The 14524-nt window shown below is 32.4% G+C and overlaps 1 protein-coding gene across 1 annotated transcript in view; it reads left to right on the forward strand.

The window, feature by feature from the left end:
• Positions 1–13830, forward strand: part of fusl (fuseless) — a 307560-nt gene extending 293730 nt beyond the window's left edge. Inside the window, exons 4-5 of the mRNA XM_068371092.1 lie at positions 5524–5690; positions 10863–13830. Of these exons, the coding sequence (XP_068227193.1) occupies positions 5524–5690; positions 10863–11186 (491 nt within the window). The 3' untranslated portion in view covers positions 11187–13830. The remainder of the gene's footprint in view (positions 1–5523; positions 5691–10862) is intronic.
• Positions 13831–14524: the final 694 nt, after the last annotated feature.

Here is a 14524-nt window from a genome sequence, read left to right on the forward strand (position 1 = left end):
ATATATATATATATATATATATATATGCAGAAGAACCACAGGGAAATGAAAATACGAAATATACGATTAAGTCCCGACTAGTTTCGTGATACTTCTTCAGAGGACTGAAGAAGTATCACGAAACTAGTCAGGACTTAATCGTATATTTCGTATTTTCCTTTTCCCTGTGGTTCTTCTGCATATATATATATATATATATATATATATATATATATATATATATATATATATATATATATATATATATATATATATATATATATATATATATACGATTTCCTTCAGGGGAACTTGAATTAATCACACAAAATAAAGTTGTTCATGAATACATTTGAAAAAAAAATTAAAGCGAAAAAAATGGAAACAATGGAAAAGGCAAAATTTCGAGTTTTGAAAGAAGCTTATGTTTTTCGCATGAGCAGGCATCGCCAAGCATATTTCGAAAATGGACTCTGAATGAAAGATAAATATTTTCGAGTTCTAAAATGGAGGAAATTTGATAATGAAATCATTCTTGTGAATCTGCTTGAAGGTAAAATAAAATTCTTCAAGGAAATTAAAGATTTGATAAGTATGACTCCTATAATCAAATATTTCCTATAATCATGAACAAATCACTTCTAGAAAACTATTATTATTATTATTATTGTTGTTGTTGTTGTTGTTGTTGTTGTTGTTGTTATTACTTGATTAGCTACAACCTGGAAAAGCAGGATGCTATAATCCCAAGGACTCCAACATTATGAAAATAGCCCAGTGATGAAAGGAAATAAGGAAATAACCTATAAGAGCAGCAATGAACAAATAAAATAAAATATTCTAAGAACAATACCGACAGTAAAATATCTAAAATTTTGGAAAAACGATGATGTCTAAATAGCCTATGGATTACAAACTTCTCAAGGAGGATGAGATCATTCTAATAGTGTGACAGAATCTCACACAGCCTCCAGTACTGCAGAGTAACTTCAGTTATTTTGAAGCTTTTATAGTTTATATATGAAAGATTTATTTTAACGTTGTTGTTATTCTTAAACTTCTCTTGTAGTATATTTCCTTGTTTCCTTTCCTATCTGAGCTATTTTCCCTGTTGGGGCCCTGCTTTTCCAACTAGGGATGTAGCTTAGCAAGTAATAATAATAATAATAATAATAATAATAATAATAATAATAATAATAATAATAATAATATTAATAATAGTTATAATAATAATGATGATAATGATAATAATAGTAATAATAACAATAATAATAAAAATAATAAGAATAAAAAGAATAATAATAATAATGATAATAAGAATAATAAAAATAAGAATAATAATAAAAATAATAATAATAATAATAATAATAATAATAATCAGCTGCATTGTTACTATTTATTTGACCTCTCCTTCATTATCTCCCAAACTCTTCCAACCTTAAGAATCAACCAGTTCTCTAAGAGCCTAATTCAAGTACCTACAGTAGATGACCAACGAACACTATTGTAAATGGACCCTTTCTGATTTCTAAGTGGAAAACTTGCTTGACATTTCTTTTTACATAGTTGAGCTCAAATATTCCTGCAACCAGGATACACTGGCCTTGTTTTCAATTCTAAGTAGAGCCTGTCTGGTTTCTAAATGGAAAACTTGACTGGCTCTTTATTACATTGTTCAGCTCAAATATTCCTGCCATCAGGATATACTGGGAAGTGAAAACTTTTTTTTTTTAACAAGCATACCATTCTAGGTAGACCCTTTCTGGTTTCTAGCTGGAAAACTTGCTTGACTTTTTTTTACATAGTTGAGCTCAAATATTCCTGCCATCAGGATATACTGGGAAGTGAAAACTTTTTTTTTTTTTTTTTTTTTTTTTTTTTTTTTTTTTTTTTTTTTTTTTTTTTTTTTTTTAACAAACATACAATTCTGGGTAGACCCCTTCTGGTTTCTAACTGGAAAACTTGCTTGACTTTTTTTTTTTACATAGTTGAGCTCAAATATTCCTGCCATCAGGATATACTGGGAAGTGAAAACTTTTTGTTTTGTTTTTAATAAACATAGAATTCTAGGTAGACCCCTTCTGGTTTCTAACTGGAAAACTTGCTTGACTTTTTTTTTTTACATAGTTGAGCTCAAATATTCCTGCCATCAGGATATACTGGGAAGTGAAAACTTTTTGTTTTGTTTTTAATAAACATAGAATTCTAGGTAGACCCCTTCTGGTTTCTAACTGGAAAACTTGCTTGACTTTTTTTTTTTACATAGTTGAGCTCAAATATTCCTGCCATCAGGATATACTGGGAAGTGAAAACTTTTTGTTTTGTTTTTAATAAACATAGAATTCTAGGTAGACCCCTTCTGGTTTCTAACTGGAAAACTTGCTTGACTTTTTTTTTTACATAGTTGAGCTCAAATATTCCTGCCATCAGGATATACTGGGAAGTGAAAACTTTTTGTTTTGTTTTTAATAAACATAGAATTCTAGGTAGACCCCTTCTGGTTTCTAACTGGAAAACTTGCTTGACTTTTTTTTTTTTACATAGTTGAGCTCAAATATTCCTGCCATCAGGATATACTGGGAAGTGAAAACTTTTTGTTTTGTTTTTAATAAACATAGAATTCTAGGTAGACCCCTTCTGGTTTCTAACTGGAAAACTTGCTTGACTTTTTTTTTTTACATAGTTGAGCTCAAATATTCCTGCCATCAGGATATACTGGGAAGTGAAAACTTTTTGTTTTGTTTTTAATAAACATAGAATTCTAGGTAGACCCCTTCTGGTTTCTAACTGGAAAACTTGCTTGACTTTTTTTTTTACATAGTTGAGCTCAAATATTCCTGCCATCAGGATATACTGGGAAGTGAAAACTTTTTGTTTTGTTTTTAATAAACATAGAATTCTAGGTAGACCCCTTCTGGTTTCTAACTGGAAAACTTGCTTGACTTTTTTTTTTTTACATAGTTGAGCTCAAATATTCCTGCCATCAGGATATACTGGGAAGTGAAAACTTTTTGTTTTGTTTTTAATAAACATAGAATTCTAGGTAGACCCCTTCTGGTTTCTAACTGGAAAACTTGCTTGACTTTTTTTTTTACATAGTTGAGCTCAAATATTCCTGCCATCAGGATATACTGGGAAGTGAAAACTTTTTGTTTTGTTTTTAATAAACATAGAATTCTAGGTAGACCCCTTCTGGTTTCTAACTGGAAAACTTGCTTGACTTTTTTTTTTTACATAGTTGAGCTCAAATATTCCTGCCATCAGGATATACTGGGAAGTGAAAACTTTTTGTTTTGTTTTTAATAAACATAGAATTCTAGGTAGACCCCTTCTGGTTTCTAACTGGAAAACTTGCTTGACTTTTTTTTTACATAGTTGAGCTCAAATATTCCTGCCATCAGGATATACTGGGAAGTGAAAACTTTTTGTTTTGTTTTTAATAAACATAGAATTCTAGGTAGACCCCTTCTGGTTTCTAACTGGAAAACTTGCTTGACTTTTTTTTTTACATAGTTGAGCTCAAATATTCCTGCCATCAGGATATACTGGGAAGTGAAAACTTTTTGTTTTGTTTTTAATAAACATAGAATTCTAGGTAGACCCCTTCTGGTTTCTAACTGGAAAACTTGCTTGACTTTTATTTACATAGTTCAGCTCAAATATTTCTGCTATCAGGATATACTGGGAAGTGAAAACTTTTTTTTTTGTTTTTAACAAACATACAATTCTAGGTAGACCCTTTCTGGTTTCTAAATGGAAAACTTGCTTGACTTTTTTTTTTACATAGTTGAGCTCAAATATTCCTGCCATCAGGATATACTGGAAAGTGATTTTTTTTTCTACAAACATACAATTATAGGTAGACCCTTTCTGGTTTTTAAATGGAAAACTTGCTTGAATATTTTCATATAGTTCAGCTCAAATATTCCTGCCATCAGCATATACTGGGAAGTGAAAACTTTTTTTTTTTTTTAACAAACATACAATTCTAGGTAGACCCCTTCTGGTTTCTAACTGGAAAACTTGCTTGAATTTTTTTTTACATAGCTAAAAAAATATTCCTACCATCAGGATATACTGGAAAATAAATATTTTTTTTTTTTTTTTTTTTTTTTTTTTTTTTACAAACATAGAATTCTAGGTAGACCCTTTCTGGTTTCTAAGTGGAGAACTTGCTTGACTTTTTGTATAGTTCACCTCAAATATTCCTTACGTCAGGATATACTGGAAAATGATAACTTTTTTTACGAACATACAAATGTAGGTAGAACCCATCTGGTTTTTAAATGGAAAACTTACATGATGGCTTTTTTGTCTAAATGGTTCAAGTAAAATATTCAAATCATCACGATATAATGTAAAAGGAAAATATTTTTTTTCTTTCTTTTTTATTTCTGTTTCCAGACAGGTACCGAGGAGACTTGCTAAACGAGAAACAAGGCTGATAAAATCTGTTTATGGTTTTGTGGGTGAATTTCCAGGAATTTTCAGCGAGATAAAAATTTGTATAAAAATTCTGCAGTTTATTGCAGACAAGCAAAACATCAGTTGATGCTATCAAATGCAAATTTAAAAGTGATACTGCGTCTGCAATTCAAAATCACTTTAAAACCTGGTATTAGTTGTGTCGCAACATTTGTGGTTATCGACTGTATGTATATATATATATATATATATATATATATATATATATATATATATATATATATATATATATATATATATATATATACATATATAAATATATGTATATACACATATATATAAATATACATATGTATATATATATATATATATATATATATACATAAATGTTAAATAAATAAAGGAAAAGAATTGTATCTATAAGCCAATATTTGGAAAATATTTTAAAAATCTAATATAACAAAATAAATGCAGAAACGAAGGAAGAAAAAAAAAGGGGGGGGGTTAAAACCGGTTCAAACAGGCAATATCTTCCTGTTATTATTATTATTATTATTATTATTATTATTATTATTATTATTATTATATCGTTTCCTCACTGGGCTATTTTGCCCGTTGGGGCCCTTAAGCTAGTACATATTGCTTTTTCAACTAGGGTTGTAACTTGAATGATAATAATAATAATAATAATAATAACAATAATAATAATAATAATAGTAATAATAAAATAATATTATTAATAATAATAATAATAAAATAATAATAATAATAATAATTGTAGTAATGCTTACAGTATACTGTGTATACTCACCAATACAGCTAACGTGGGTAGAAGTACATGTACCACTTGCTAATAGAGAGAAGAAAATCTTAAATTCCGAACAAAGTGAGCCAAGACCAATTGAACTAAGTAATTAATTAGATAATTGAAGTGACGCCTAGATACATTGGCCTGCAGTTAACGAGCTAAGTTGCAACCATTATAAATGCTAGTAGTTGTATTAATATAGTATTAGTTTATTTTAGCAAATGCTTAACCAATCCAGTCTCTTGCTCAAATTTCATCATAAAAATCTTTGATATTTCAATGAACGAACCTCACTCTAATCTCTTCTGCAGATATGCCAGTAGTGAGCAACTTCATAACGTCAATAGGCGGAATGGTCATCCTGATGTGTTTCTACAACGGCAACTCAATATTAGTCCGGGGAGCAGTCATGGACGGAGCGGAAGATGGCTATAAGGGAATCGTGTTTCCCACACATTACCTGAGACAATTCTACAAGGTTTGTATAATCGCCGGTGTATCATTCCACAGGATTTGTGAAATCGGTTTATCATTCAGCAAGGTTTGTACAATGGTGGGTCCATCATTATGCTAGGTTAGTACAACCGTTGGTGTATAGTTCTATAAGGTTTGTACAAGAGTGAGTCAGTTGTTCTGCTTGGTTTGTAAAACTGTTGTGCATCATTCTAAAAGGTTTGTACAAGGGTGGGTGTATTGTTCTATTAGGTTTATACAACCGTTGGTATATAGTTCTAGAAGGTTTATACAAGGGTAGGTTAGTACAACTGTTGGTGTATAGTTCTACAAGGTTTGTACAACTGATGGTGTATCATTCTACAAGGTTTGTACAGGGGTGGGTCTATCATTATGCAAGGTTTGTACAACCGTTGGTACAAATTTGTACAAATTTCTACAAGGTTTGTATAATCGCTGGTGTATCATTCCACAGGATTTGGGAAATCGGTTTATCCTTCCGCGAGGTTTGTACAATGGTGGGTCTATCATTATAGTAGGTTAGTAAAACTGTTGGTGTATAGTTCTATAAGGTTTGTACAAGAGTCAGTCTGTTCTGCTAGGTTTGTAAAACTGTCATGTATCATTCTAAAAGGTTTGTACAAGGGAGGGTGTATTGCTTTATTAGGTTTGTACAACCGTTGGTATATAGTTCTAGAAGGTTTATACAAGGGTAGAATTATTGTTCCACAAGGTATGTACAATCTGGTGTATCACTCTACAAGGTTTGTACAAGGGTTTGTCTATCGTTATACTAGATTTTTACAAATTTGGTATATAGTTCTTGAAGGTTTATACAAGCGTAGACTTATTGTTCTACTAGGTTTATACAACCGTTAGTATATAGTTCTAGAAGGTTTATGCAAGGGTAAACTTATTGTTCTCCAAGGTTTGTACAACTAATGGTCTAGCAGAATTATTCTACAAGGTGTGTACAAGGGTGGGTTTATCGTTCTGCTAGGTTTGTACATCCGTTGGTGTACAGTTTTAGAAGGTTTATGCAAGGTTAGACTTATTGTTATACTAGGTTTGTACAACTGTAAGTAAACCATTCTACAAGGTTAGTACAACTGTTGGTATCATTCTATAAGGTCTGTACAAGGGTGCATCTATCGTTCTACTATTTTTGTACAACCGTTGGTATACAGTTCCAGAAGGTTTATAAACGGGTATTTCTAAAAGTTTCTAAACCCGTTAGTGTATCGTTAAACCCGGACACGCCATTAAACATGGTCTGTACAACCACGAGTTTATTGACTCCTCAAATCCATTATTACACCTAACGTCTAAATTCTAGTTATCCAATAGGAATTTAGGACATCCATTAATTGTGATAATATATTTCACAGCTCCTTAATTTTTTTTATATATTCTCTCCGCGCAAGATCAAAGGTTAATTATTTTCACCATTAAGGGTTTAATGCCACTCATGAATGGCAGAGGCAAGGGACGGGGACATTGCCCTATCAAGCAGGACAAAGCCCGCAAATAGGGTTGCTCAGTAATCATGCATGTAACTTCCTTAATTTGCTCGCACGGAGAATGAGGTAAAGTTTCCATGACTATCAAAAGAGCTCAAAATAATTAACAGTTCAGACACACTTGTCAACTTCCCTTAAACTTCCATGGCGAAGAATAAAAGAGTGGGGTTTCATGAAAGTTAATAACACCGAGACAAGGGAGGAGATTGCACAGCACTTGAGAAACTTGCTTGAAATGAGAGAGGCAAATAATTAAAAGTGTTATCATGGCAAGGTTCTTCCATATATACTCGCATACATACATATGCATACAGATATATGCAATGTATTGGCGAATATATATATATATATATATATATATATATATATATATATACATATATATATATATATATATATATATATATATATATATATATATATATATATATATATATTATATATGTGTGTGTGTGTGTGTGTTTATATTCATTCAACATATACAATACATATGAACACATTCAATCATGCTCACCCAACCCAGAACCGACCAGAGAGATCGTCACATCCCACCTAGCATTAGTATCTCCTCAAAGATATCACCTTAAAATCTAGTAAGCTGTACATTAATACGTTAACTTTATATTATAATCTTATTAAAACAAAAACCTTCTCCAGCATTGTATCGAGAATTAGAAAATTATCATCTTCAATGATCTCATGCAATATGTAGATGGCCGTTTTAAGCATACACACATAAGGGTAAAAATTACAAGAATGCAAAGAAACCATATCATGAGTAGTATCGCTTACCGCATCATAAAATCAGAATGTAAGAGTTGTAAATTACTTTGTTGTTATATTTTTACAAATATCATCCTCCTCATCTCCTCCTATGCCTATTGACGCAAAGGGCCTCGGTTAGATTTCGCTTGTCTCTATCTTGAGCTTTTAATTCAATACTTCTCCATTCATAATCTCCTACTACGCGCTTCATAGTCCTCATCCATTTAGGCGTGGGTCTTCCAGGTCTTCAAATGCCTTGTATATATATATATATATATATATATATATATATATATATATATATATATATATATATATATATATATATATATATATATATATAAATACATATCTATATATATATATATATACATACATATATATATACGTATATATATATATATATATATATATATATATATATATATATATATATATATATATATATATATATATATATTGAGCTGAGTTAAAGTTGATAATAATAAACAACCTCAAGAGTGCGGATCAGCATTTTAAGAGTAAACTGACTTATAGAAGTGGATAAGAATGGAAATCGGAATTGGACAAATGTATATCTTCACCAAGTTTGATTACACAATTAAGTAATTTTAATGTAAGAACAGATATTTCTTTACCTTCAAATCATGCCACGATTTCTTTGGCTTTATACCCTTCAATAAATGATGTGCATTCCTTGTATTCACGTGCTAAATATCTAGGAGATCATGCCACTAAGTATACTAATATATCTAACAATACCTTTATTAGGAGACCTATAAAATTTTATCAAATAAATGTATAGAGTTTTCGTAATCATCTTCTAAGGCGAGATTTACCTATCATTAACAATGATAATATTGATGAATATGTTCAGTGTCAAATATTTTGTATGAGGGTAGTCAAATCAGTCGTGTCAGGTATACCAGACCATCAAATAATGTTACCAATCAATCATTAGAAAGATGGGATAGGTTGTTGAATGATAATGATGATGCTCGGGTTTGGCAAGCCATAGATGGGAAAGGTCAATATCAGGAAACGAACGATAGCTTTCTTCACCCTAATGATGAACAATTCAGGAAATTTTATGAAGAACTTTTTAACCCTACGAGACCAACAGAAAACCGAATAGATCTGAGTGATTATAACGTTACAATTCCTATTTTAGATAATGAGATCCTAGAGAACGAAGTAAAAACTCAAATACACAAACTAGAGTTCGACAAATCTGGATTACCCATGGATTATGTCCAGGGCTTTTCAAGGTATTACCATTTCAGCGGGTAATGGTGTTGACTTCTTTGTTTAATGTCATTTTCTCTTCAGCTCGTTATCCCTTTCCTTGGTAATTGGATAGGCTAGTTACAATTTTCAAACCAGGTGATCGTATGCTTCCTGTTAATTATCGTGGAATTAATGTAATTAACGTGATTTCAAAGTTATATGACATGGTCTTATATAACTGTATAATGCAATGGTTTTCTCCCTATAGAGAACAGGCTGGTGGACAACCTAAAAGGGGATGTATTGAACATGTAGTAACGTTAAGATTACTACTTGATTTGGCTAAAAGGAAAAAATTATCTCTATTTGTTACCTTTGTAGAATTTTCTCAAGCTTATGACCGTGTACCAAGAAATACCTTATTCTGTATGCTTAAACAGTTGGGATGTGGGGCAGTAATGATTGCTGCTTCAATAGCGATGTAATATGCCACACGTAGCATTATATGAACTGCTGTTATTACAGTTACGGTGTGTCAGGAATCCCCTACTTCATGTATCCTCTTTGTATTATATGTTAATGATCTGATTAAGTTGATTAAAGATAATTGTGGTCTTGATGGGTTCTTGGTGTGGCTAAATGTACTTGTATTAATGGATGACACTGTCATATTATCTAAGTCTAGGAATGGAATCATAAATAAATTAGGACTTCTTAATCAGTTTTGTCAAACTAATTGTATGAAACTAAATATGAATACTACCAAATTATTTGCTATTAATGTAGGAATGATTGAACGTGAACCAATAAGAGTGGATGATTTGACGGTGTCATGGTGCGATCGATATATTTCTTTTGGAAGTGTTATTACAACACTTCACATCCTTCCTTGACTCTCACGTACATCTGCTTCCACTCCACCATTTGCAGCAACAACAGACACCAAGTACTTAAAGTGATCTACTATAAATAACTCAACATTCAACACGACGTTATATCTAGCACCACCCTTCCTTCTCAGGCATCTTATAACCTTACTCTTACCCAGATTAACTCTCAACTTCCATCTCTCACACACCCTCTGTCACTAATCGACACAGCTTCATCTGCAAATAACAACTGATTCACTCTCACTCATGATCACTCTCATCTAGCAGTTTCAATCCTCGACCAAGCACTCGGGCATTCAACTCTCTAACAACTCCATCAATAAATAAATTTAACAACAATGGCAACATCACACATCCCTGTCTCAGCCCCACTCACACTGGAAACCACTGAAAATACAAAAATCCATATCTAGATTATGCAACTCGCACAACTACATGTACTTCTAAGTAAAATGCGAACTTCAGGCAGCTAATTTGGTGGCCATCTTGAAATATGGCCGCTATTTCAGATTTTCAATTGGTAAATAGACCAGACATGATTACTATGACTTTGAGATCAAGTGTGCCAAATTTGAAGCTTGTATCATCATTTGTATGATTTTTTTTTTCAGTTATCTCTTACAATAATAGACACCAGGGGATTCACCTGGGGCAAACTGTATACCTCTCCCTTTCTTTCTACAACAAAACAGAATCAGCTGATTTATATCCATCTCCCTTTCTCTCCCGCACCCAAAGATAAATAAAATAATCCCAAGATTAATTCACCCCTATCTCTCCCATGTTTCGAAGCAGAACAACAACCGAAACGACCCTCTGAGAACGGACTACTGGGCGCGGGACGAGGACGTCCGCTCTCCCATGCACATCAGCGCTCCTCTAGAAGCCACGATCACCAGTAAGGCCAACGGCGTCTGCGACGGCCGCAGCTTCACCGACGGCTTCAACGACGCTTACAGGAGCGCCTACGATGGGGATGACGGCCGGACTTCCAGGCCAACGTCTTCTTTCCTGAACCCCGACGCCGTTACCTCTGCGGCAAGAATTTCCATGGCCAGGAATCGCCTGGATTCCAGCGACCTGGACGCTCGCTCGCACCAGACAGAGACGCCATTGTAATCTCTCTTTGACTAGATGATTATCTTTATATTGTAAAGTCATTTAACGAGACCATTTATTCGTCTTTCGAAACTCTCGCAGAGATTTCCCGAAATTAGCGGTAAAATGAGCAAGAAGAAATGGAGGCGGGCAAGGTGATGTAGTAGAAACAAACACTTTTCTCAAATCAAATTTTCACATTCACAATTAATCCATGAAAATAACACCTTTCTATAAATTAATTTTTTATAATTACAATTAAGCTAACGACTTTTAAGAAACAGGAACATTCTCAATATAAGTTGGAGACGACTTTTGCAAATGTTGTTCACTGAAGCACTAGCATAAGCGTTTACACAAGGTTCGCCTTCAGTGCTTTACCCTCATTTATTTTCCATACCATGAACTGTAAATACTCTGTCTGAGATAATATGATTTATTTCTATTTTCGTATAACGGAAATCAGCTGCTGTGTAAATTGCACATGTTTTTTTTATGCTTAGATAAAGGAGATAAAATAAGCCAATGTTATCCATGTTAGATAAGAATTATTATCGTTAATATGAATACTATCAATTTCCATAGATTCCACAAGATATAGAAATATGAAATTCTTATCTAAACATGTAATAATACATTTCCTCATATTTGTATTTATTAGTTTAACCTACTGTTAAGAAAGCACAAGGCTCTTTCAGTCAAAACTGCTCTGCATTTACGTTAATATATGATTGTTTATAAGATCTATATTTAAGTCTATGTGATTTTTTGTAAGTGGGCGATTTCTAATCATCACTAAGTTGTAAGAAATTAGTATTTTTCAGAAAATTCAATTGTAATACATCTATCATATACCTTTTGTAATTGACGATGTATTTCCAAAGTATATTTTCGTTTTTTGTGTATTTGTAAATAAACGAATCTAAAAGAATCGCTTCACAGTACAATGAACGAATGCATTTCAAAAAGAATTCCAAAGTGGAATATATACTGGGTGTCGTAAATTCGTGTCTTGGTTTAGTGAGTTTTTGTATTAATATAACACATTATTCACACACATTCAGTTTACAATCCTTTTCTAAAAACTTATTAGAATTTTTCAGGATATGTTTCAGGTAATTTAAAATGCCGCGGGGACCCATTGTTGAATGTGTTTTGGTTGCACTGATTAGTTACATGTTCATCCGTCGCATCGATGGCGGCGCTGCTGTCATTTAAAGGGACCAACTGCAGACGATTCTTTTTTTATCCCGCCACCCCCCCCCCCAACTAAATAAAGTGCATTAAAAGCAAAACTTATGAGTTTTCTAAATAATTAAAAACAATTCTTTTCATGGAACAGTGATTAATATTTTCATATTAGGACATTAATACCAAGATTTGAATTTTGGGACACACTGTACATATTTTTATGACCATCAATCCTCAAACGTGGGTAAGAGATATATGGTATCTTTCTAGTCCCCTCATTTTTCTATGACTGTACAAACTATGACCTGTGTTCCAATAACCTGTACTATTCTTTAATTTATTAACAGGGTTTACGTTAAAACTGATATTTCACACTGAAAAGAAGGCTTAAATAGTATTTTCATCAATTTATATTCATTATCATCTATAAACTTAATAAACTTCAGTTCAAGTTAAGGTTATTTTGCATGCCATTTCGACTGTGAGGATTGATAAAAAACTAAACAATTAATTCCATTAGAAAATGACGCATAAATCATATATTCTGCATCATATTTCCTATGGATAGCTAGATGAAAAAGCCAGATATATTATTCCAATACCCCAAAGAATATCAATAAATGATGAATTTTACAACCTTCTACAAAAGAAATAGAAGCAAATAGACGAATAAATTCTATTTCCATTGAACACTGAGTCATTATTTGTTATACCTCCCGTTACTGGATAATCATTTGATATTCTAACCATTAAAAGTAATGACAAATAACAATTCATATTTATGTACGAGACTTTTAATGCCAGTGAATGTAACCAAAGTATTTGTATATAAGACTGAGTACCTATTTTATTGTTAAATTTGTAAACATAGAATAAGATTTATATAGACATATTTTTTATTCTAGCACCAGATGTGGAGAGCTTAGTAAATATGTTTTCTATTGTCATAGGAAACGACACTTTGCTAGTATCAATTTGGTGGGCTAGAATGTTTCTAGTTAGAATGTACGCATTTTTTTTGGTAAGATATAAAATTCTTATAATTTTGTATCGGATGTTATAGCATATCTCTCTCTCTCTCTCTCTCTCTCTCTCTCTCTCTCTCTCTCTCTCTCTCTCTCTCTCTCTCTCTCACTGTTTGCCTATTGTGTCCTTAAGAAATTGATATATGTATATGTCCAAATATATTTATACTCCGCTTTGTACAAAAGAGTAACAGTGGGCATCTTCGTAGTCAGATATTATATAGAATTCCAATTCAACCCGAAGTAGATTTAGTGTATAGAGAATTTATAATTTTCATATATTTGCTATTCATGGATGAATATGAATTAAGAGAAATGTCAAATTAGCTTTTTAAAAATGAACATTATTTCAATGATGATGATTCCATTACAGTGTTAATACATTTATAATGAAACTCTTAGGTAACAGAATGTACACTAATCATCAATAAAATGACTATAATATTAACCATCGCTATTTTCAATTACCCAGGTATTAACCCCTTACAGACTTAATAAATTCGACTCTTGATGTGTATGTTTCCATTTAAAGCTTTAAAGGCCCTTCATGAATGGCAGAGGCAAGGTGTAGTGCCATTCCCTTATCAAGCAGGACAATGCCTTAGAGACTATATATATACATATGATCAGCGCCCAAGCTCACCCTCCACTCAAGCTAGGACAAAGGAGGGCCAGGCAATGGCTGCTGATGATTCAGCAGATAGACCTACTGTATAGGCTCCCCCAAATCCCCTTTCCTTAGCTCACAAGGATAGTGAGGTTGTAACGACCAAAGAAACTAACGAGTTTGACCGGGACTCAAACCCCAGTTTGGCATTCACCAGACAGGGACGTTACCACATCGGCCACAGCAACACTATGATAATTCTTACATCTCAAAAGGAATATACAACGAAAGGATGAATGTGATTTGGACCATATTAGTCTGTACTAAGGGCATAGAATCTATTCAGAAAAACCTCACTAGCAAAAAAAAAAAAGGAGGCAAACTGAAGTCAAGATGGAAACATAAGCGTGGAGAACCGGGGAATATACAAACCTCAAGAGTAATGAATATACCAAGTTGAAACTTATAAACAAGTAAATATATTTCAGGAGTATGCATCAAGATGGTTCAAGAAATATCTCATTAATAATAGCAAA

The sequence above is a fragment of the Palaemon carinicauda genome, chromosome 3 (genome assembly GCF_036898095.1).
Source record: "Palaemon carinicauda isolate YSFRI2023 chromosome 3, ASM3689809v2, whole genome shotgun sequence".
NCBI lineage: Eukaryota > Metazoa > Arthropoda > Malacostraca > Decapoda > Palaemonidae > Palaemon > Palaemon carinicauda.